At 38.4% G+C, this 24,876-nt stretch overlaps 1 protein-coding gene across 4 annotated transcripts in view; it reads right to left on the bottom strand.

The window, feature by feature from the left end:
* Larp4B (La-related protein 4B) overlaps positions 1-24,876 on the bottom strand; it is an 88,959-nt gene that overhangs the window by 47,763 nt on the left and 16,320 nt on the right. For all 4 annotated transcript variants that reach the window (XM_067129698.1, XM_067129695.1, XM_067129696.1 and 1 more), the window contains exons 2-3: positions 9,442-10,403; positions 2,340-2,643 (exon numbers count right to left, since the gene is read on the bottom strand). In XM_067129698.1, the coding sequence (XP_066985799.1) occupies positions 2,340-2,403 (64 nt within the window). In that variant the 5' untranslated portion in view covers positions 2,404-2,643; positions 9,442-10,403. The remainder of the gene's footprint in view (positions 1-2,339; positions 2,644-9,441; positions 10,404-24,876) is intronic.

Below are 24,876 nucleotides of genomic sequence, written 5' to 3'. Positions count from 1 at the left end.
CTTTCTCCCTCATTATCCTCGAGTTTTCACATCGTTTTAATCCACTTGGAAGCTTACAAAACATTCTGGGTCCTTCTTTCAATATTGCTGTTACATCTCATCGCAATGTTTCCATGAATTTATTGTCTTAAATGTATATAATTCTTTGAGACCTCTGAAATCCTTTGCTTCCAATTAGAGATTCTTCTGTTTTAAGATTCAGAACATCGGAATCTCAGGCCTTTGACACTTTGCAGGGTACAGCTTAGTACCATCTCTCTCTCTCTCTCTCTCTCTCTCTCTCTCTCCCTCATATATGTATATATATATGTGTGTGTGTGTGTGTGTACGTACGTATGTATACAGCGTTCACTTGTCATAATGGGCTCCAGCAGCGTTCAGGACGAATTTGAGCTCGAACTGGTATTTGTGAATTATGTACTTTACACCTGCGTCACTGTGAATAAATTCATGTGCACTGTACAATCGGTTACAGAAAAAAAAACACGTTTATGTGCTTCGTTTTATCCCACCTTTAATTCCAATTTCGCTCAACTGAACGAAAGGTTCTAACTTCATGAACTGTAATCTTATCTTTACAAGGAGCATAAAAAACATATGGTTGGCTTATTGACTAAATAAATAAATGCATAGCACAGCCACCGCCTACAGTCGATCGTTCACGGTACCTATGCAATGAACACCTGCTGCCTACGAGTATAACCAGAAATAAACAAGTATATAATGAGCCGAAGTTTCTTCGGCGCAATCGAGTTTCCTGTTTAGCGTAAAATCAAGGTCACCGAAAATGGACCTATCTTTCGGTGGTCTCGGTATAATTTTGTATAAGCCACGGCCCGGTGGTAGCCTGGCCTATATCGTTGGCAGAAGCACGATTATGGGTAACTTTACCCTTAAATAAAATAAAAACTACCGAGGCTAGAGGGCTGCAATTTGGTATGTTTGATGACTGGAGGGTGGATGATGATCAACATACCAATTTGCAGCCCTCTAGCCTCAGTAGTGTTTAAGATCTGAGGGCGGACAGAAAAAGAACGGACAGCCAAGTGTGGACGGAAGACAAAGCCGGCACAATAGTTTTCTTTAGCAGAAAACTAAAAATTTAATTCGAAAATACTTCCGGGGACTCTAAATCTATGCAATTCTACGACGAACCTCCGACCAAGGTCTAGAGATTTGCCGACGACAATCCCGTACGTACTACAGGATCAAGACTTTAACCAAGTGCTACCCAGTGACAGTATCGGCACGACTTCCCGAAGGGTTTATTAATCATGAAGATACTCGGGTATTTAAAATTCTAACGACGGTCGAGCTTACCGGCCGCTCTGGTGACACCGGGTTCGCCATAAATACCCTGCGCGCGAAACTCGGCCACACAGATAGTACTATTCCCATGATACTCGCGACACACCAATTTGTACCTTAAATTATTAAAGTACTTGATCATTTTTAAACGCAGTATTTAGAAAAAATAAATGCTGCTGCTGCGCATGATCTGAATGAAATGGCTTCTAAATGAGTAGTGGTGAAGAATGGTTCTAGTTAAGAATGCAATTGTCATTCAAGATCTCTGGTCCAACTTTCCGGGTTCATCCATATGTAGAGTTTACAGCTATGCATATTTTCTCTCTCTCTCTCTCTCTCTCTCTCTCTCTCTCTCTCTCTCTCTCTCTCTCTCTCTCTCAGGTAACTAAATCTTGGTGATGAATGTAAAACGCTGGCCAAAAATCATAACATAATTCCAAAGAAGAAGAATGAGAAGAGCAGAAGTACTAAAATGCAGGAGAAGAGAGTTCAAACGGCTGGTAAGGTACAAAGAGTACATTAAAGTGTTGAGAGAAGTTACAGCGCAGTTAGATTACAAAACTTACAAAAGCAATCAAGCTTTAAACAAAACAGTACTCCCGAACATCCAGGCATCTTGCTTTGTTACCGGAATGCTTCGAATGACAGACGCCTCGTTACTTTTTTACCCATCACGACGGCGTATCAGCAGTATACTGGAAACGATCCCATTTAAAAAAAAAGGTGGGGGAAAAAAAATCAGCGTTACGTAACATCCTCGCAACGGAACCGCAACGGCACTAGGTAGCACCACGCCGAAACATTGTTACGAGACTAGTGACCGAAAAGCAAAAATGGGAAAAAAAAAGAAAACGTAAAAAAAAAAACCGGAATCCATCAACGCTGAGACGAGGGTGAATGATCTTCACAAACACACACACAAACAGAGAGAGAGAGAGAGAGAGAGAGAGAGAGAGAGAGAGAGAGATGGGGGAATTCCGTATGCAAGGAACGCACCCCATAGTCTAAGCAACACGTCGCAAGCTACTTACCGTGCGTGTGGTAGCCATTGAGGGGCACAGCCGTCGTCACCGACGAAGGCGAAGACGACGACATGGGCAAAGGGGGGGTCTCTCCTCCCCCTTGCTGTTGAGGGGTGGGGGTGTCGGCAGGGCTGGGAAGCTGGAATACTGTCGCTTCGGGATTCAAACTGGCGGCGGCACTCGATCCACAAACCGCACGGGCGCCTCCTCCTCCTCCTCCTCCTCCACCTCCCCCTCCTCTCCTTCCGCCTGCCACTCCAGGGACTCTTCCGGCGCCTCCTCCTCCTCCTCCCCCTCCTCCTCCACTACATACCTGTCAGGGAGAAATCAACAGCTGTTGTACGCTTCCGGGAATATTAGAAATCAACCAATAATATAAATAATTATATTAATAATATTAATAAACATGTCCTGTTAAAAGGGATGGGATGCATCGTGCGAGTTAATAATAATAATAATAATAATAATAATAATAATAGATTAGTATGCGTATAAAATTTGCTAAAACACTTTGGAAACAAGTATATATATAATAATGATAATAGCCTATCAAATACTTTATATATATAATAAGATAATACATATCGTACTGTTACATATCGTACTGTTACGTAACTTGGCCACTCGCGGCTTCATCTGCCACTTGCTTGCACATGCAGAAGCTTCATAAACTTTCATAAATAAACAGGAATAAATATAGGAACAAGTGTATGACTGTCCTTTGCAAATGAGAAGAGAATGTAATGCGTGAAATTAATGAATGGCTCAATATAGGTCTAAGACTGAGTCTATACTTTCGTTCGCCATGTGTATGCGTGTGTGTGTGTGTCTATGTTCAGTAACCTGCGATAAACAGTAATAAAAGCTCATACAATCAAGGAAATATTCTAAATTAAACCGTGCACGTAATAAAAAAAACCAAATGAAATAATGGAGTTTGCACAATGTCATTATCAACTCAGCCGCACCACCAACAACCGTTATAACTCGGTGTCCGACCGAGAAAAAAAAAGAAGAGTGTGAAAGCACCATAATCAGCATTAGCCCTTCTTCTTCTCCTTCTTCTTCTTCTTCTTCTTCTTCTTCTTCTTCTTCTTCTTCTTCTTCTTCTTCTTCTTCTTCCCTCGTAAACAACGGCTCATCAAAACTTCAGGTGACTTCATAGTAAAAGAACGAAGTTCAAGTTTTAATGAATGCAGATGCAGTTAGAACTCGAACACATAGTTTCATTAAGCGATTTTTTTCCCGCCGATTACTCGCGCCGCTTCGTTAAGAACAAATCCGGCGCCATCAGAGGCGTCTTGTTCTTCCGCTATTGTTCTTTTATAGTTTTTTTTTTTTTTTAGACATTTTCACGGTCTGTGTTCGGCGCAATCGAGTTTTCTGTCCAGCCGCTACAGCGTATAATCAAGGCCACCGAAAATAGATCCATCTTTTGGTGGTCTCGGCATAATGCTGTGTGAGCCGCGGCCAATGAAACTTTAACCATGGCCTGGTGGTGGACTATCCTATATAGCTGCCAGAAGCACAATTATGGTTAACTTTAACCTTAAATCAAATAAAAACTTCTGAGGTAGAGGGCTGCAATTTGGTATGTTTGATGATAAGAGGGCGGATCATCAACATACCAATTTGCAGCCCTCTAGCCTCAGCAGTTTTTAAGGTTTGAGGGTGGACAGAAAAAGTGCGGACGGACAGACAAATAGTTTTCTTTTACAGAAAACTGAAACTGAAAACACATGCTGAAAAATAAAATAAGTGCATGTGAGAAAAATAATCAGTAACCACCAAGGTTTATCAATATCAAAGTAAAATACAATGTTGACCCTTAAACTGACCTCTGACCTTGAAAAAGGGTCAAGGTGAAAAAAAATTGCCTGATGGAAAAGTATCATCAAAATGAAAACAAAATAAAATAATAACCTTTTTGAAAAAAAGGTCAAGGTATAAATTTTCTGGGGAACCAACCACCAAACCATAAGCTATCTACCTACCTATGACGACAGAGAGAAAAAAAAAAATAGGATACTTATAATAACAATAATTTCACCAAAACAACGCCATAAGATATAACAAGAGAGAGAGCAAGAGAGAGAGAGAGAATAGTAGAATTTAGGCCAAAGACCAAGCACTGGGACCTATGAGGTCATTCAGCGCTGAAACGTAAACATAGTAAAAGGTTTGAAAGGTGTAACAGGAGGAAAACCTCAAAGCAGTTGCACTATGAATCACTTGTTGGGGAGGGTGGAAAGTAAGATGGGAGATAGAATATGAAAGGAGGTACAGTAAAAGGAACGAAAGGGGTTGCAGCTAGGGGTCTAAGGAAGGCACGCTGCAAAGAATCTCAGGTACAGTGCGCCTCATGCGCAGTGGCCCCCAGCGAAGCCATTAGACACAAAAACTGTAATGGCGACAGCATAAACAATGCGACAACGACACAGACGAAATATCACAAGAAGACTGTAGATTAATCTTCTCAGGGACTGTGAAATTTCCTTGTAATGGATCGTATTAAGACCTACTTTCCTTTTTTTTCCCACCTTGTTATACCTTTTTTCAGACTGTGCTCAGGATCTAATGATACTATTTCTCGGATATGGCAGACAGCAATATCCGATTCTAGCAGAAACTACTCTATTATAATCCGTTTGTAAGTTGCGTCTTTCTATCACAGAGAAAATGAGAAAATAAAAGCGTCTGGAAATCAGGACAGATATAATAAAGCTACACACACAAATGCAACACAGTTTTACATTGTACTTTTATTTGTGAGGTTATTAAAGGAAATGGAGAATGGAAAATTGTCACAGTGACGGAAGTACAATGGAATTGTTGTCACTCCATCTCTGATTGTTATGATGGAGCTGTCAACTTGACTGTGGAGCAAAACCCCCTTATTTATGGAAGAGACGTCCTTACTACGAAGCAAACATTCCTCGTTTATGGAGCTCATCACTATACTTTCTGGAGCAAATATCACAACTTTTTGAAGGTACACATTATCATGTCTTCCAAGGAAACAGGTCCCTAAACCTATCTTACATTAAACATGAAGCATTTTTTCATTATTTATAAAAGGTATTAAATTTTCTTATGGAAATTTACTGCACCTCAGTAGCCAGTTTAAGTAATAACACAAACAGCATAAAATGATTAAATTATCTGATAGAAATTTACTGCAACTCAGTAGCCAGTTTAAGTAATAACACAAAGACCATAAAATGACACCTTGTTCATTCCTTGACACACGTGAAAAAAAATATTCGCACAAGCACCCTCAAACCCTAATGCTTTTAAAAACAAGCACCAACAAACCCTAATGCTTTTGAAAACACAAGCACCCACAAACCCTGATGCTTTTGAAAACACAAGCACCCACAAACCCTGATGCTTTTGAAAACACAAGCACCCACAAATCCTAATGGTTTTGAAGAGCCCATTTCTACAACAGGGGAATGAACATATCACAGCACAGGAAAACTAAGTACAAATGATAATTATCAGATGAAAACTTATCTTGCATTATATAACAAGAGTTGGGAAAAGAACATTCATTTCACTTCCCAAAGAACATAATCATAACACTGAACATAAACCTTAAAAAAAAAGACTGGAAGCTTCAAGAACTTACGATAAGAAGCCTTCTGAGCATCGTCCTGTACTTGCGACCGCTACGGCAAGCGACAGAGAGAGAGAGAGAGAGAGAGAGAGAGAGAGAGAGAGAGAGAGAGAGAGAGCAAGCAGTAGGAAAACTTTAATAACAACATTACTACAACTTCCGCTAAACTAACAGCGCCAGCAGTAATGACACTGTCTGCATTACTGTTCGACTGTGTCACAGTAATGGAAACAAAGGGCCTCTGGAACTGAGCAGTTGGTATCGGGTAACTTTACCAGAACATAACAAGCGGTGGTGAAATGAGTAGCCTACTCGTACTCAAGAGGAAAAGGCTCTTACAGCAACAGCAGATATTTCCTTGCGAAATCGTCCAACAATGGCTAAAAAAGTTAAATTACTGGGAAAAACATGCCACTAAGAATATTGAAAAACAAGCAAAAAATGTAGCGAAGTTTCTTTGGCGCAATCAAGTTTTCCGTACAGCCACTACAGCATATAATCAAGGCCACCGATAATAGATCTATCTTTCTGTGGTCTCTGTATAATGCTGTGTGAGCCGTGGCCCATCAAACTTTAACCAAGTCCCGGTGATTGGCTTATCCTTTATCGTTGCCAGAAGCACAATTATGGCTTAACTTTAACCTTAAATAATTTAAAAACTACCAAGGCTAGAGGGCTGCAATTTGGTATGTTTGATGAATGGAGGGTGGATGATCAATATACCAATTCGCAGCCCTCTAGCCTCAGTAGTTTTTAAGATCTGAGGAGGGACAGAAAAAAGTGCAGACGGCCAAAGCCGGCACAATAGTTTTCTTTTCAGAAAACTAAAACTGAGAAAAATCTACATCAGCATTAATGTAGTTATAAAAAAAATCCACAGATGACAATTAGTTATTTGGCAAATTGATATATGTTTTAATTACAACACAAGCGAAAGCTTGGACTAGAAGGCAATATAAAGTACTGTTAAATATTCAGAATGATCAAGTAAAGGGTAAGGCACTGAATGAGATCGACCAAGCAGTAAAGTCTTTGTTCTAATGCTGCACTTACTTTCAAATCACGTAAGAGCAAACAGCTGCAGAATTCATTTCATCTGCTTATTTTATACTATGTATACCATCTACAACAACTCTAGTGTTGGTCACCTGACGTGGTTTTAATTTGCTTTCCATTTCTATTTTTATTGCTGAGAAAATCTCCGACCTTCTGATCTGACTCAGTAACATAATGGAACAACAAACCTCACAAAGACTTTGAAAGACTGTTCATTTATAAATTATAAAGAAAATGCTCATTCAGCTACATAGCGGATCTTTTGAATGTTCACATGACTTGCAACTCACGCATTCAGTATTACAGAATTACGGTTTTTTCTTCAGAAACTGAATGTCATCTTCTCTGTTAAATACCTGAAGAACTCTTGGTTTACTTTTTATAACCCATCGTGAAAGGACCTTAACAACAGAATCCCAAGATATCAGGATTTACCATAATATGCTTTGTCATTCATGGTTACCATAATAGCATATTGTTCTTTCTTTCTTTCTTTTTAGCAACCATGCTTTAAATGAGTTGCAGCTTCCCTGAAATATTTACCAAACTTGTTACACCAGTCAGAAGAAGGACTGGGGTAATTTGAAAATCATCCATACAAGCTCATGGGCCTCTAAGGAAATGTAATTTTAGACCAGCATCGTGACAAATTCATGGCCTTCTAAGAAATCTTCTTAACTTGGTTAAACACTTTCACTTTAATGACTCCATTTCATATAGAAATCTAACATCCTTTGTAAACTGTGGCAATGGAATATTGCATAACTCTCAAGGAAGCATCACAAGACACTGAGCAAGATTTCACTAGCCTCAACTACTGTGTCTCTCCTGAGCACTACTGATCAGGTTGTGTGTACAATTTATACCATCTAACCACTTCTCTTGCCTTCACCACAGCCTCATCTGACCCATCATATCCAGAGACCTTGGTCCTGGAAGGTTTCTTCAAATCATTTATTTTGCATAGATATACATAGATCACACTCCACAGCGTTTGATCTATGTCAGAAAAAGTGTAAAAGTGGTCTCCCAGCTTTTCTTAGTTCCTCATTGGACGGGTGGTTACCGTTCTCAGCTAGCACTCTGCTGGTCCCCGCGTCCGATTCTCCGACCGGCCAATGAATAATTAGAGGAATTTATTTCTGGTGATAGAAATTCATTTCTCGCTATAATGTGGTTTGGGTCTTCCAAAATAAGCTGTAGGTCCCATTGCTAGGTAACCAATTGGTTCTTAGCCACGTAAAATAAATCTAATCCTTCGGGCCAGCCCTAGGAGAGCTGTTAATCAGCTCACTGGTCTGGTTAAACTAAGGTATACTTAACCTTTTTCTACTCTGTATTTCTCCATACAGATTTCTTCAGCTGCTTTGGTTATAAAGGGCGAAGGAATTAACCACATTCAGGCCCTCCACATTGGTCACTTTGTGATGACAGACAACCCCAAGGATCTCTCTAAAACAGCAGCGACAAAAGCTATCAAGCCTTTTGAGCTGGTACTCTCGAGTAAGCCATCACTCTGTACCATACGGCAAGCAAGACAGCCCACAAGAATTGTAAACGCTGACCCTCATTAAACTGCCTTTATAAGGATATGGGAGTTACTAGCCAAATACTTTCCACTGGAGGGTAGAGGACTATGTACAATAATTAGTAACGCTCTTTTATACAAATGTAATAAGGAATCTGCTATGATATAATCTTACAAGTTAACTCTGCTAGGGCCCTCAGTAATTGACTGAGGTGTCTAATTCAGCCAATGAGTCTACAATAAATGATAATTTTAATTATACAGCAATTCAAGAATTTTGCTTTAAAATTTGAGACTTAATTTTTAGACTTGGCGATTAATTATGCAGTTACTGTACAGAATTTTTGGTGAACTATGAAAATAACTGAACAAAAAAGCCTCATTTATATATCAGATGAGGTAACTAAACTCCAGGCTTACTCAGCCCTTTCATGAAGCTCATTCATGTTGGTTATATTCACCTTCTATTATTGGAGCAACAACACATCAGTAAGTGACACAATTCAGATGATTGCAAAATTTCTACTACAATTATACAAATAAGCTTCAGTACTGGTACTTTTATGCTGTGATGAAGAGTAACCATACTGTTCACTTGCCACTCTAGAACCCAGTCCATTGTAAGTAAACTTACCACTTGCAGCCAGTCCTTATCTCCTGCATCAAGACCAATGTGAATAGAAGTTTTGTACAAGTAGATAAAAAAGTGGGTTTACTTTTGTGTACAGAACTACTAATACCATTTCAAATAAATCAAATAATAAACTGAGAAAGATATAAATGAAGACAAATAAAACAACGCTATGTACGATGCTAGAAACTACAAAATTAATGAACTAACAGTAATCCATAACATAATATTAAGCATTTTCCTGGAAGTCAGCGAAAGGGATCAAACGGCGACTTACCTCGCGCACTTTCTGAATGAGGAAACACGATGGGGCTAGAGCAGTGCAGACGTACGCAGCATCAGCGTCAAGGCAGCCGGACAGAGGGTCGCAGGTGCCCACTCTAGCTACGGGAGCAGGGCAACACCACCCCACCTGATGGTGCTGTTGTTGCTCTAAGTTCACGGCATCTTCTTCTCCAGGGGCTACGCTAACGTTACAAGCGCTGGTGCTGCTCGTGCTACCTTTAGCAGCCGCAGCAGTGATCTTATACGTGGGTGTGCTCAACAGACCACTACCCTGTTCAGGTAGTGGCGATGTCGCCGGCAACGGTGTGCTGGGCGCAGTGCTCGCGGCGTGGCGCGACTGTCGCAGGGGCTGGTGGTAGCTGTGGTGATGATACCGAGGGGTGTGAGGCCGTGATGGTCGCAGTGGTGGAGGACCTGGTGTGCGAGGTCGAGGCAGTGGTCGTGATGGGTGCTGATAGTGTGTGTGATAATGCGGTGCACGACCACTCCGGCCTCCACCTCGTCCTCCACCTCGTCCACCACCGCCACCACCACTGCCACCACTAGCACTAGTAACCGTTGGTGGCGCTAACAAAGGGCTTCTTTCCACGCCTGCACCCCCCCACCCAGCATCAGTCCACACACCCGCGGCCGACACGGCGAGCAGAGGAGAGCGTCTCACTTCTGGGCCCAAATGGGTGCCATACCATGCATGTAAGGAGTGGGATTCAAGACAAGGGGTCTTATGTACATATTAAGACCCTCATCACAGGGCGTGTAATGGACTTTGGATATTATTCAAAAGTTGTTAAACTTATATAGACCTTCTGAAATGATACAAGGTTTCTCAGAGAACTTTCCAAGTACGAGTCACTATATAGCCTGGCTGATTTCACTCACTTAAGATTTATTGTCACTGTTTTTCTTTCAGTTTATTTGTCTCTACTTGCAAAAGATATTATTTCTAGGACCTTTCTGAAAAAAACAAAATTACACATAGAAGAGGGAACATTGTCACTGGATTTCATGCACAATAGGCAGTACATGTGCAAAATGTCATTACACAAATATCATTTTTGATTATATACAAACTCATAACACCAGGGCTACATTGGGTATCAATTAACCAAATGTGATCAAGGGAACTTCCTTACACCCATCACTAGATGGATGAAGTCACAACGGTCAAAATATTACTCATCAGTTTTCTTATTCATTCAACTATTAATCAATTTAATTTGAAAATGCTTTAAATGCAAGGAAAGGGTTAGCACATAATCCTACACATTTCCAGGCCATCAAGAGCAATTCAATCTTTTTAAGATTTGTTGGAAAACCATCACTTCTTACTGACAAATCAGACAGACAATTAAAACTGTCTATACATGGTGAAGAGAAGCTCGAATCAAACTTCCACCAAATAACAGCACTAATAATAACAATAATTTTTTGCACAAGAACAACAGATGGTCACTAAAGAACAATGGAAGTAACAGTATCAGATCTGTGGCTCTGTGTAAGCCCAAGTTAGCTGGTCAACCATCGCGGGGTGAACTCTACACACTACTTGAACCAAGGACCTCCAAGTAATCAACAACAGCCACTCGTGACTTCGCACGGGAGGAATGAACCACTCTCTGTCTGTAAGCGTAAGCCCAAAGATCCCGACAGGGGTAACCACTCTTTTGTTTACAGAGGCGCTTACTGGAATGAGGGAGAACGAGGTGTTTACCTTCGCCGAGGGACAGGGTCTAACTGCCCGTACCAAGCGGATATCAGATATCCAAACACAGGTGGAGTTTGACCTCGCGTTCGGCAAAAGGAGTCTTGGATTTTGGGACTGGATGAGATCACTGAAGCCTTGACTGTAAGCTATTATTTACAGACTCAGAGACAAAAAAAAAAAAAAAAAAGATACGTTTGGATGGAACATGGTAAACCAATCTTTTGAGTGAAAGCTGCAGGATTTTGCAATTATAAAGGATCTGTGAATTTTTAATGCTCACAAATTGTAGATTTTGGGAGGAATGAACAAGATCTGTTGATCTTAGGACTACAGAGCACACGCACACAGTGAGATGAATCTTGAGACAATAAAATCTGGGAATGAACAATGTCTACGGAACTTGGGACTCACTATCTAAATCTTTAAAGTGAAAATGTGATCTAAATGCCATGTTATTGAACAAGGTGTAACTTGGGAGATAATCTGATCAAGAACTATATTTATATATAAATACATGTATATATATATATATATATATATATATATATATATATATATATATATATATATATATAATATAGTGTTAGGTAAATGACAAATGGCCTTTGGATAACCATAAGATACCTTCTACAAACAGCGCTATCTCATATTTACTTTGATAAGTCTCCCATGGGGAAATAATACGGATATACTTCTTACGACATTGTGTTTATTTTCATTCTCCAAGCTTCGCTAATTCGAATTCAGCTGACGAAATCTTTCTTAGAGTCAAAATCGTGTACAAGAATTCGACTTCGGTATTACCCCAGTAAGTATCCACCTACGCGTCTCACCTCCGAGGTAGTACTAAACATGGCGGAATCTCGGTTGGACTCCGCGTTTAGTACTAGCCCCTCTGGGATCGATGATATCGTTTATTAATATGTAGAAAGATGCAGAAACGGGTGTATATAATGACGCGCAGGTGGATACACACCGGTTTAATACGGTTGACATCTGCAAATACATGTCACTTCACTTATTTTGTAATTCACCTTTCCTCTCATCCTAACACAATGTTACATTTGCTCACAAATAACTCGACGAATTATCCACTTCCATTCTTTCACCATTCACATAAACATTCATTGTTAAATCATCCTCATTTCTATTTACTTTCATAATTGTAATCTTACTTCCTACCAGTTACATTCAACTTTATCCAGTCCCTATCTCCAATCACTACCGCATCATCTACAAATGTCAACCATTCAACACTCCATTTGAAGCTCATTTTCTTTTCCCGTATTTTTGCACCTACATTTTAATCGCCTTTCTCTTTATCACATTACTCATTTGAAGATATTTGACGGCCAACAAGACATATGACAACCTAATCTCTGATCCAATTTACACCAAACCACTCACTCTCCTTTCTACATAATCTCCTCATGCTTCGCTTCCATAATAAAATATTTTCATCGCTCCCAGTAGCTTATCTTTTATATCTTCTTATATAATAAATACCCACAACGCTGCTTTTCTGTTGATTCTATCATGAACAGTATTTTCCAAGTCTATCTGTGCCACAGTATTTTCTAAGTCTGTCTGTGCTAATAGTACTATTTGAATTCATTTTCAATCTACTCAGATAAACAGCATTTTCTAAGTCTGTGTGTGATAATAGTACTATTTGAATTCATTTTCAATCTTCTCAGATAAACAGTATTTTTTAAGTCTGTGTGTGCTAATACTTAGTACTATTTGAATTCATTTTCAATCTTCTCAGATAAATAGTATTTTCTAAGACTGTGTGCTATTACTTAGTACTATTTGAATTCATTTTCAATCTTCTCAGATAAACAGTATTTTCTAAGTCTGTGTGCTAATAGTCCTATTTGAATTCATTTCCAATCTTCTCAGATAAACAGTATTTTCTAATAGTACTATTTTAGTTTATTTTCAAGATTCTCACGTAATTGCTTCCCATAACAAACCCTTCATCTTACACGCCCTCCTATCCTGTAAACCCACACTATTCTTACCCTTATCAGTCCTTCTATCGTCAGTTTCATTTGTTAAAATCCTTCCCTGGTGTGCTAAGTAAAAGCGTGCCCCCTATAATTCTCAAATATGCCCTTTTTATCTTCACCTTCGACAGTGGAACGATGACTTTTCTCCCACATTCCTTCGAGACCTTTCCCTCGCCAGACATAACTAAGAAACCTGTTCAGTGACTTCACTACGTTATCAAGAGCCTACCACAGCATCTCGCGTGCTCCGTTCTCTAAGTAGAGGTTCAGAAGGTTACTTCTACAAGCATTATCAGACATAAACTAATCCTAATATACAGTTTTTATTGGGTGTTTTTCTATAAATTACCGAAGCACTTTCATTTATCCAAGGATATCATCTGTCCAATTTGGTCTCGCATGTCTAATCCGTAACGTGTTATTTCCGATGCTTCCTCTCAAAGTCTCCTGCTTGATAACTGGTATATACCATTTAAAAAATCAGTGAAACGACAAACTACACACTGAACTTTAAACTGGTATATAACACAAAACACATCAGTGAACTTTAAATTCAAAACACAAGAGAGAGAGAGAGAGAGAGAGAGAGAGAGAGAGTAGGGGGAGGGGAGATGGATGAGTGGTGCTAGCATAAGCCCTGTTGTGTCACCGTATATGTGTTACAGGCAGATAGCGAAACTAGGTATTTCGCGAACTGCCTGAAATTTCAGGCAGATAGCGAAATGCACTTAAGGACATTTGATTCCCCCAGGGAGTAGTACTAAACACGACGAAATACATTTGAAACCCCCCAAGGGAATAGCACTAAACACGGCGAAACAGTGTAGGTGAGTCACTGTTTCGCCGTGTTTAGTACTAACCCCTTGGAGGGAGGGGGGGATCAAATGTCCCTAAGTGCATTTCGCTATCTGCCTGAAATTTCAGGCAGTTTGCGAAATGCCTGGTTTCAATATCTACCTGTAACATAATGTGTTACACTATACATCGAGAGCGGCCGTTACACCAAAGGCTTTATAAATATACATATATACCAGACGACAACTTTAAACAAGTTATCAGGGGCAGAATAAGATCGACATTCCGCGAATTGAAAATGGAAATTCAGGAATCAACGAGGAAATTGCAATTGCAAAATTCAATATGTAAAGCGAAGACGGGAGAAAAAATGGGAAGAGAGGCCACACACACACACACACACACACACACACACACACACACGCACATGGCGCGCACATGGCGAGAGAGAGAGAGAGAGAGAGAGACGCGTAAAGTGGCATCCCTTGACAGATAGTATTACAATAACCAAATATTTTGGTAAAAAAATGTAGGAAACGTGAACACTTGGGAAATGTAAAAGACTTAGATATGAGTACAGGAACTTGAAGAAAAAAAAAATGAAAGAAAACGGAATAAAGAAAACGTATAGGGCATTCTGAAACTTAAAAAATTATTATAAACGCAAAAACACGGCTGTTATGAAAATTAACAAGGAATATTATTCGCAATACTGAAATAATTGATGAATAGATAAAACAATAAATACACAACAAAATAATTAAATTTAATAATTCTGAAAACGACGTAAAATTAATTTAATCGATTAAATATAATAAACGGAACCCCAAGGTAATGAGATGAAAGTCCAAGATTGTTTTCAAGGAACATCGAAGAAGATTAAAGTGGAGAGAATAAGTGAAAGCTCACCTGAGAATGAAAGTCATTAATGACAAAGAGGACTCGAAAGTTGACGCTGACGGAAAACTAAAAAATTCGAAAGTTCATTTATAAAATTATATAATTCAGAGGTTAACTCTAACTGAAGAGTGCGGTGGAGGAGGAGAGAGAATTTGAAAGTAGATGAAAGTTTTGCATATATATTACAGGCATATAGCGAAACCAGGCATTTCACGACTGCCTGAAATTTCAGGCAGATAGCGAAATGCACTTAGAGCTAGTACTAAACACGACAAAACAGTGTAGGTGAGTCACTGTTTCGCCGTGTTTAGTACTAGCCCCTGGGGGGATCTAATGTCCCTAAGTGCATTACGCTATTTGCCTGAAATTTCAGGCAGTTCGCGAAATGCCTGGTTTCGCTATCTGGAAGTTAACAGAAAACTGACAAAAGATGAATTTAGACATTAATGGAAAACTTACAAATGCATAATTCGAAAGTTACCATTATAGAATTTGAAGTTAACGGATATTTTAAAGTTAATGGAAAAATAACGTGTAAGAAAACGAGAATAGAATAGAATATAGAATTTAGGCCAATCGTTGGGACCTATGAGGTCATTCAGCGCTGAAACTGAAATCGAGGGTAAAAAAAGATTTGAAAGGTGTAACAGGAGGAAAACCTCTCAGTTACACTACTAAAAATTTGTTAGGAGAGAGTTGAGGAAAGTAAGAAGTAAGGAGATTATGAACAGAGGTGAAAGGAACGAAAGTGGTTGCAGCCTACGGGCCTAAGGAATGAACGCTGCAAAGATCCTTAAGTAGCGCCTACAGTGCACCGCGTAAGGTTGCATTGACGGCACTTCCTCCCCTACTTGGAAGGAAAACGGGAAGTTAGAAAACGGAAAGTTAGAAAACGGGAAGTTAAATGAAGAATTTTGAGAGCAACCGGTGATCCAAAACTAGTGGAGAATTCGAAGTCAAATGAGCCATTCTGACGTTCATTTAGAATTCAGCAACTAATGGAGAATAATGAGTTGAATGCGCGTTTACGAAAGCTAATTTCGAATTCAAGGTCACATGAAAAATTCATAATTTAAAGCAGAAGTAGAATGCTACTGTGGAAGTCAAAACTGAAAGAGAATTGTGTGGCAATAAACAGTTTCAAAGTAGGATTATGTGGCAATACACAGTTTTAAAGTAGAATTATGTAAAGTAGAATTATGTGGCAATAAACAGTTTTCAAGTAGAATTATGTGGCAATACACAGTTTTAAAGTAGAATTATGTAAAGTAGGATTATGTGGCAATAAACAGTTTTAAAGTAGAATTATGTGGCAATACACAGTTTTAAAGTAGAATTATGTGGCAATAAACAGTTTTAAAGTAGAATTATGTGGCAATAAACAATTATAAAGCAGAATTATGTAAAGCAAAATTATGTGGCAATAAAAGTTTTAAAGTAAGATTATGTTGCAATAAACACTTGTAAGTAGAATTATGTAAAGTAGAATTATGTGGCAATAAACAGTCTTAAAGTAGAATTATGTGGCAATAAACAGTTTTAAAGTAGAATCATCTGGCAACAAACAATTTTAAAGTAAAGTGAAATTACTGTCAAAATTTCAAATTCAAAATTTTGAAACTTGAACCAACGAAAAATTTAATTGCAAATGATAAACACAGATACCGAACACTTAAAAGCTTATGATGAATGAAAAAGAAGAATGAAAAATTTGAGTGCACGCGATAAATTTGTTGTTAATGAAGAACTGGAAATCAAACAAAGTATTTGTTTAATATGAAATTTCAAGGCGTTCGAAGGACTAAAATTCAGGCAACGGAAGTGTGCCCCCCGCTCTCAAGATCAAGGGGTTAGTGCTGTCAGTGCACCTCATCCGGTGCACTGTAGGCATTACCTAAAGTTCTTTGCAGCGTACCTTCTTTAGTCCCCTAGCTGCAACCCCTTCCGTTCCTTTCACTGTACCTCCGTTCATATTCTCTTTCTTCCATCTTACTTTCCTCAACCCTCTCCTGACAACTGATTCATAGTGCAACTGCTTTGAGGTTTTCCTCCTGTTACACCTTTCAAACCTTTCACTCTCAATTCCCGTTTCAGCGCTGAATGGCCTCGTAGGCCCCAGTGCTTGGCCTCTGGCCTAAATTCTATATTCACTTCGGCTACGAGGCAGAGATCAAATAGACCTTGGTCCAGATATACTCATTTCCCAAGATCGTCGGGCATTCCCCAAGGTGAACCTCTTCCGACCTACCCCACTAGATTCACGAATTCCGTGACGTCATCCCGACATGAGGTAGAAGCTAAAGGTTCCTGAATCGAAATATTGGCGTTAAGAGAGAGAGAGAGAGAGAGAGAGAGAGAGAGAGAGAGAGAGAGAGAGAGAGAGAGAACAGTACCAAGCTATATGAGATGAAATTTGATTTTGAAAATGTTTATCCAAACAGGGCTTATACATTGTCAGGAAATGTGAATGAGAGAGAGAGAGAGAGAGAGAGAGAGAGAGAGAGAGAGAGAGAGAGAGAGAGAGAGAGAGAGAGCAGTACCAAGCTATGACATGAAATTTGATTTCCAAACAGGGCTTATACACCCTCAGGAAATATGAATGAAACAAGCTAGGCCAAATATAGGAGGTTACATCAGCCTTGTTCTTTCTCCGAAAGTTCCAAAACCCTTTTTTCAAATTAAAGACAAGAAAAGCTTAATCGAGTTGATCCAGCAGACATTTACGACAATTATGATTCAATCATATTAAACAAAGTTATTAAAAGCCGCACTCATCAGGGAAACGTCAAATTTTGTTGGTTACAATCTCTTCGATAATGGCATTTTGGGAATTTAGAATAGAATGGAATGTAGAATTTAGGCCAAAGCGCTGGGACCTATAAGGTCATTCACTGCTGAAAGGGAAACTAACAGTAAGGAGGGTTGAAAGGCGTAACAGGAGGAAAACCTCGCAGTTGCATAATCAATTGTTAGGAGAGGGGTTGGAAAGCCAGATGGAAGAAAGAGAACATGAGCGGAGGTACAGTAAAAGGAATGAACGAGGTTGCAGCTAGGGGCCGAAGGCACGCTGCAAAGACCCTTTAGTAAATGCCTACTGTGCACCACGTGAGGTGCACTGACGGTACTACCCCTGCGGGAATTTTGGGAATTTATGTCCGTTGATAGCCATCTCGCTAGCTTCATAGTTTACGTCACACCAATACCAGCACTGTTCTTCACCTATCAGTCCTTCAGCTTGTCTTACTTTTTTCCGAATCATTCTTTTATACAAAGGAACAATATCACCTAGGAAACTGGTATTTGCTTTTAAATTCTGAACAGTGAGGTCATATGCGTAATGGATCAAAAAGTGACCTTTTCCACGACGTACTAATATTCCTCGAAAATTAGGTCAGGCTAGATTAGATTACGTCGGGCAAAGTGAAATGCGTTTCCTGTTTCATCTGATAAACCCAGATTCTTATTACATAAATTGCCGTGAAACTCACGACTGCGCGTCTGTACACTCTAACATCACACAGACAAACGCAGACGCAAGCACACACACAATATATATATATATATACATATACATACATATATATATATATATATATATATATATATATATATATATATATACATACATATATATATATATATATATATATATATATATATATATATATATATATATATATATAAAATATGCACAAACGTGTACATTTGCAAATCAAGTATATAAAACGCATACGTAATAAAATATGTACGCTGTACAAAATATTTTATACACACAAACACGCATACATATATATGTGTATGTGTGTGAATGAAAGACAAAGGAATATTCACAAGCGCAAAATAAACGCACATACATAAACTTACACAGACTACAAAAACACAAAAGAAAACGCCCGCGAACTGCATGAATGACCACAGAACGTCACTGGGGCAAAAACGTTTAAACTAAGCATTTCCTTCAACTTATTTGTGTCCTCACGCGTCGTAACTTCTGCCTTCCGGTCCTGCTTCAGGCCATCACCGAGAAAGCAGATTATCAAAAAGAGACCACTTAAAAAACAAATTGTAGTTTTTTAGTTGATTCTGTCCGCCCTCAGATCTTAAAAACTATTGACGCTAGAGGGCTGCAAATTGGTATGTTGTTCATCCACCCTCCAATCATTAAACATACAAAATTGCAGCCCTCTAGCCTCAGTAGTTTTGATTTTATTTAAGGTTAAAGTTAGCCATAATCGTGCTTCTTGGCAACGATATAGGATAGGCCACTACCAGGCCGTAGTTAAAGTTTCCTGGGCCGCGGTTCATGCAGCATTATACCGAGGCCACCGATAGATCTATTTTCGGTGGCCTCTGATTATAAGCTGTAGCGGCTGTACAGAAAACTCGGTTGTGCCGAAGAAACTTTGGCGCATTTTTTACTTTTTTTGTCATGGATAAAATTTTAAATTCAAAATGTGTCAACAATTCAATTCTCTGCAGTTGGATAAGATAAACTTAATTATAAATCGACAGAAAATAAATGGTCATAAAAATATTAACGATTGCAATCAAAGAAGTATATTTGATTATAAAATTTCGGTCAAGAGCACAATATTCAGAGAGAGAGAGAGAGAGAGAGAGAGAGAGAGAGAGAGAGAGAGAGAGGAGAGGTGGGGGGAGGGAAGGTTTGTATGCACCAATAATGAAAATCATGTAAATGGTTCGCGTAAAAAAAAAAAAAAAGTTACAATCATTCTTCGATTCCAAACGAAACCGGATTCACCGAATTCCCCAGAAAAAAAAGAAAGTTCAGAGGAAATGCTGTATCAAAGAATATCTAAATAAAATGTCAAAGAAGCAAGCCTCTCTAATAAAACTCACGAAAAGCGTATAATTTCATAGATGTTGCATGAAAGAATATTAAAAAAAATGTTAAAATTAATGTACAGACTGTAAGTGTCATTCCTAACAGAAATCAATTCCCTGAAATTTATCAACGTATCATCATCCCTATATAATTACTATATAAATTTATACCAACGTTACTTTTTATTATATCAACTTTGCCTATCAAAACGTAATATACGTAGAGTACTACAGCTGATCAAGTGAACATCAATAACGGAAAATTACAACGCCAGGGAATGGTGTGGGTAAAGATGTCGGGAGAACTGTGCTATACGTGCGCAGAGAGAGAGAGAGAGAGAGAGAGAGAGAAAAGAATGCGCATTCGTTTTCCCGCTCTTTTACTACAAAGGAGCAACGCGCATGGGCAGAAAATTAAATGAACTGTAGATTGGTGTTTTTATGAGACTAGTGGTTATTAATAGTTATTCTGAGATTTTATGATAAAAAAATTGACGATGATTTAAATATCTTATACTTGTCCAACTAAAGACAGAAATTATCCCCAAAAACGGGTTGAAAATTGGGAGTTGCAGAGATTTGAATTTTGTACCAATATCAACACAAAGCATACAACGTTCTAGACACTATCTGAACCAATGCACATGACCAAAATCAATGCATTACTCCAATTCATTCATTCATTAACGTATAGGAGAAACCAGCATAAAAGTCAATAATCAATACAGGACATAACCGCCACGTGATACCACCCGCCCTATCCAATGAAATTTTCAAACATGACCTAAATAACACGTGGTCTCTTCGCTGGGATTCAGATTAGACCTAACCAACTCTAAGTACCATTCATTCAAGAAGGAATATGTTTAAGGAATATGTTCTTTAAAATAAAATTATATATATTTTCATTATATATCGAAGCCTCCTTTCTAAATCTCCCGATGGTACTAATTCTCAGTTTATTTCTAGTGTTTCTATACACGTTTCAATCGGTCTATTTCAGAGCCGAGTTTTTAATCTTTCTCAGTGGTTCAACATTTCAATCTCTCGGTCGATAGCCACGTCATATCGTTTATATTTATCTTTTATTGGTGTCTTGATGCGTAGTACTACACTAATCTATCGTTAAATGCCATTCGACACATTTCCAAATTGTGCTGACGCCTATAATTCCTCTCCTCGGTGCTTGAACTCAACAGTGCTGTTAACTGATCAAGGCTTTTAAGTTAATTTTTAAGAACACATGTCAGTTTATTTGCAGCGTCCATTCGGCCCCTAGCTGCAACACCTTTCATTCCTCTTACTGTACCTCCATCCAGCCTCTCTTAACTAATATTTCATAGTGCAACTGCTTTGAGGCTTTCCTCTTGTTACACCTTTCAGACCTAATTATTCTCAATTTCCTTTCTAACGCTGAATGATCTCATAGGTCCCAGTGCTTGGCCTAAACTCTATGTCCAATTCAATTCAATTACTCTATATTTCTCGACAGCTTTGTATTTCTTGAAATATTTTTCAAAACTAGTACATAATAATTTAAGCTTGTCTGTTGCTACGCCGTAGGACTAATGTCACCATAGCCCATCAATAACAAATACTATATCTCAGTGTAAGTCGTACAATAAATTACGTTTTCTCACTGTAGGCTATAATAAACAATATTCTTTTAATGGCTGTAATCCCACAAGATTTTTTCCTATATAAATTTATATTCTTGACTAGCCGATACTTAGCACATTTCACTATGATGTATAACGGTTCTGAGTCTAACCGTTGGCTATACAATAAGCAAGATAGATCGGCTGCATTATAAAATTTGAATCTCTTTATGAAATTGTTTTCATCTCTCTCTCTCTCTCTCTCTCTCTCTCTCTCTCTCTCTCTCTCTCTCTTTCTGAACGAAGACTGCCTTTTTTTTTTAAGGAGAAAAGAATGGGAAAGATCCATTACGGGTTGTCCCACTGATGGATGGAAGAAAGGCCACCTTAGCCTACGCTTGTATGGAACCATGAAACCTCCAGGACTAGTGGCCCGCTTTCATTTCAATCACTCAAACACTGACAAGATTAAAAAACTTGAGGTAAAATCTGGGTATGAAGAATGTTTACAACAGATTAACAGACTGAAGCCAAATGGTTATTATGAATGAGTCTATAAAGTACCGAGTCCAAATGGTTATATGAATGAGTCTATAAAGTACTGAGTCCAAATGGTTATATGAAAGAGTCTATAAAGTACTGAATCCAAATGGTTATATGAATGAGTCTATAAAGAACTGAATCCAAATGGTTATATGAATGAGTCTATAAAGTACTGAATCCAAATGGTTATATGAATGAGTCTAGTACTGAATCCAAATGGTTATATGAATGAGTCTAGTACTGAATTCAAATGGTTATATGAATGAGTCTATAAAATACCTAATCCAAATGGCTATATGAATGAGTCTATAAAGTACAGAATCCAAATGGCTATATGAATGAGTCTATAAAGTACTGAATCCAAATGGTTATATGAATGAGTCTATAAAATACTGAATTCAAATGGTTATATGAATGAGTCTATAAAGTACTGAATCCAAATGGTTATATGAATGAGTCTATAAAGTACTGAATTCAAATGGTTATATGAATGAGTCTATAAAATACCGAATCCAAATGGCTATATGAATGAGTCTATAAAGTACTGAATCCAAATTGTTATATGAATGAGTCTCTAAAGTACCAAATCCCAATGGTTATATGAATGAGTCTATAAAGTACCGAATTAAAATGGTTATATGAATGAGTACAAAGTACCGAGTCCAAATGGTTATATGAATGAGTCTATAAAGTACCGAATCCAAATGGTTATATGAATGAGTCTATAAAGTACCGAGTCCAAATGGTTATATGAATGAGTCTATAAAGTACCATAAACCAAAATTTCAGCAAGTCGACAAAAATTTACAAGTAGAACTCAAGTATCTTTTCATTTCACTTCATTTTATAAATAAACTGGCGGATAAAACATGGACTCTTCGAAGCAAACAAACCACCAAGCAACTACAGAAACAGGTGTTTAAAAATATAGATAGATCTTATGCGGGCATAAAAAAATGCCCCAAGACGAGTATGCAATCGAACTGATCTTCACAAAGTGGCTGCCCAGAAGATGGTTACTGGCTCTAACAAGTTACCGTAAGAGTGGTACACCCACAGTAACTGACTACAAGCTCACAAGTTCACTTAAAACAGGCATCACTAAACTCTCCCCAGTTGGCCTGGAACACACTGACTGGCCAATACAAAACAGCAGCCACGAATAATCACTCTGAACCAGCTTTGAGCATCAGATCACTGTCTACTGCAGTAATGCTGAAATATCTCTGCAATAAGTTCAACACCTGCAGTCCCACTGTGGACCAGATGATGAAGTGCCTACAATAACTGTGCTGATGGATAGGATCGTCTGACAACTTGACCAGCCTCATTCTCTCATCAGCCACAATTTCCAGCAATTTGCAAAAGAACGCTCACATTTTACCCACAATACTTCAACCAAACACCACGCCCCAACGAACCAAACTTGCTTGAACAGTGCCAATGCTACCAGATTGCACTCCAATTCATCCTCAGATTCTGCCAAGAGTGAGGAAGTGCTTATCAATGAGAAGCAGCATGCTAGAGGTACCTTGCAGTGTTCCTTGCGCCAAGGGATTAGAGCTGTGAAGCATGCCAAACCTATACACTCAAGCTTAAAAAAAAATTGGACCTTTGAGCTAAATCTGTGCTTTCAGCGTCTCCGGAAGAGTGATCATTCCTTGGCTTTCCTTGTAGGAAGAGGAGCTGTAGTTGTGAGGGGCGTAACCGCACTTTCTGATATATTCACACTTATACCACCACTTAAAATTTAGCAGCGAATGAAACACATGTAAATCCAAAAATGATAGCAAATACTGAATGTTATTTATTGTATGTATTCAAGATATTTGGGTATACTTGTCAATTTTTGTTCAAACACCTACAATTTATCAGAAGTAGGCAAAATTATATATAATCAGAAAGCTACTGGTTTGGGCTTTCTGATATAATTCAGACCATTACCTTCAAAGAAAATGGGGTAACATGACAGCATATCAAATTCTAAGTAGATTTTCCAAGAAAAAAAATAGATATTGTCTTTATCATAAACATACGTATATGGTTTCTGCTCACTATATATAAAATAAAACTCACGACTTGTGAGAAACAAATATTCATCCATTCCAACTTTAGACAGAATTTGTCAGATCTTCTACCAGAGGGTGCTCGCGAGAGCATGTCTAAACGTTTCCATGTATCGTCTCAATAAACAAGGCTTGCATTTTCGACTGATCTTCACTCACGCAGTATACTTTTCCACCACCCTTTTCTTAGTGCAAGGAGAAATGGCTTCACCGAAAGAAGAAAATCAGCAGAAGAGAAGTGTAAACTGTCAAGAGTAAATCAGTTAGTACAGTGAGGATGTAAGGGATACAGGAAATGGAACAGAGATTATGTAGATATGTAATCTGCCCTGAAATGGAAGACTGTAGTATCTGCAAAAATTCAAAACTGAGAAAAATGGTAGATACTGCAGTTTTCCCTGCCTTACTACTGAGTTTGCAGATACTGCAAACGGGACCCCCTAAATACTCATGGAAAGCATCGAAGAATCATTCTGAAACTGCAGTAACTTGTGTATTAGAGTTTCACGAGCCCAAGTAGGTGGCATATCTCAATTTCGAAAATTTTGCAGATACTGCAGTTTTCCATTTTAGGACAGTGAACATTATTAATCATTGTTTAAAATGTTCTAAATTTCATAAGGGAGAGACACAAAACCAATAAATATTATGCTATGCAACCTTTCACTGGTTTTGATATCTATACATGATCAAAAATTCGACAAAGAGAAACATTAAAGCGCAGGTGAAAATATCAATGACCACACAGGTAAATCAATTCAGCATTAAAACAACAGCTTGCATTGATTGACTGAATTATGGTAACTGAAACTGGCGTCGCAATATCTAGGTTATTGACGCCGTAAGGAAAATCAATATGAATCTAAAAAAAATTAATTTAAAGGGAGTTTCATATAAAATGTATATATATATGTAACATATGTGTGTATGGGTGTGTGTGTACAATCAGCTAAGACAAGCAAC

Source organism: Macrobrachium rosenbergii, chromosome 27, assembly GCF_040412425.1.
Source record: "Macrobrachium rosenbergii isolate ZJJX-2024 chromosome 27, ASM4041242v1, whole genome shotgun sequence".
Taxonomy (NCBI): Eukaryota; Metazoa; Arthropoda; class Malacostraca; order Decapoda; family Palaemonidae; genus Macrobrachium; species Macrobrachium rosenbergii.
Note: the sequence above shows the minus strand (reverse complement) of the source record. Positions and strands in the feature narration are given on the sequence as shown.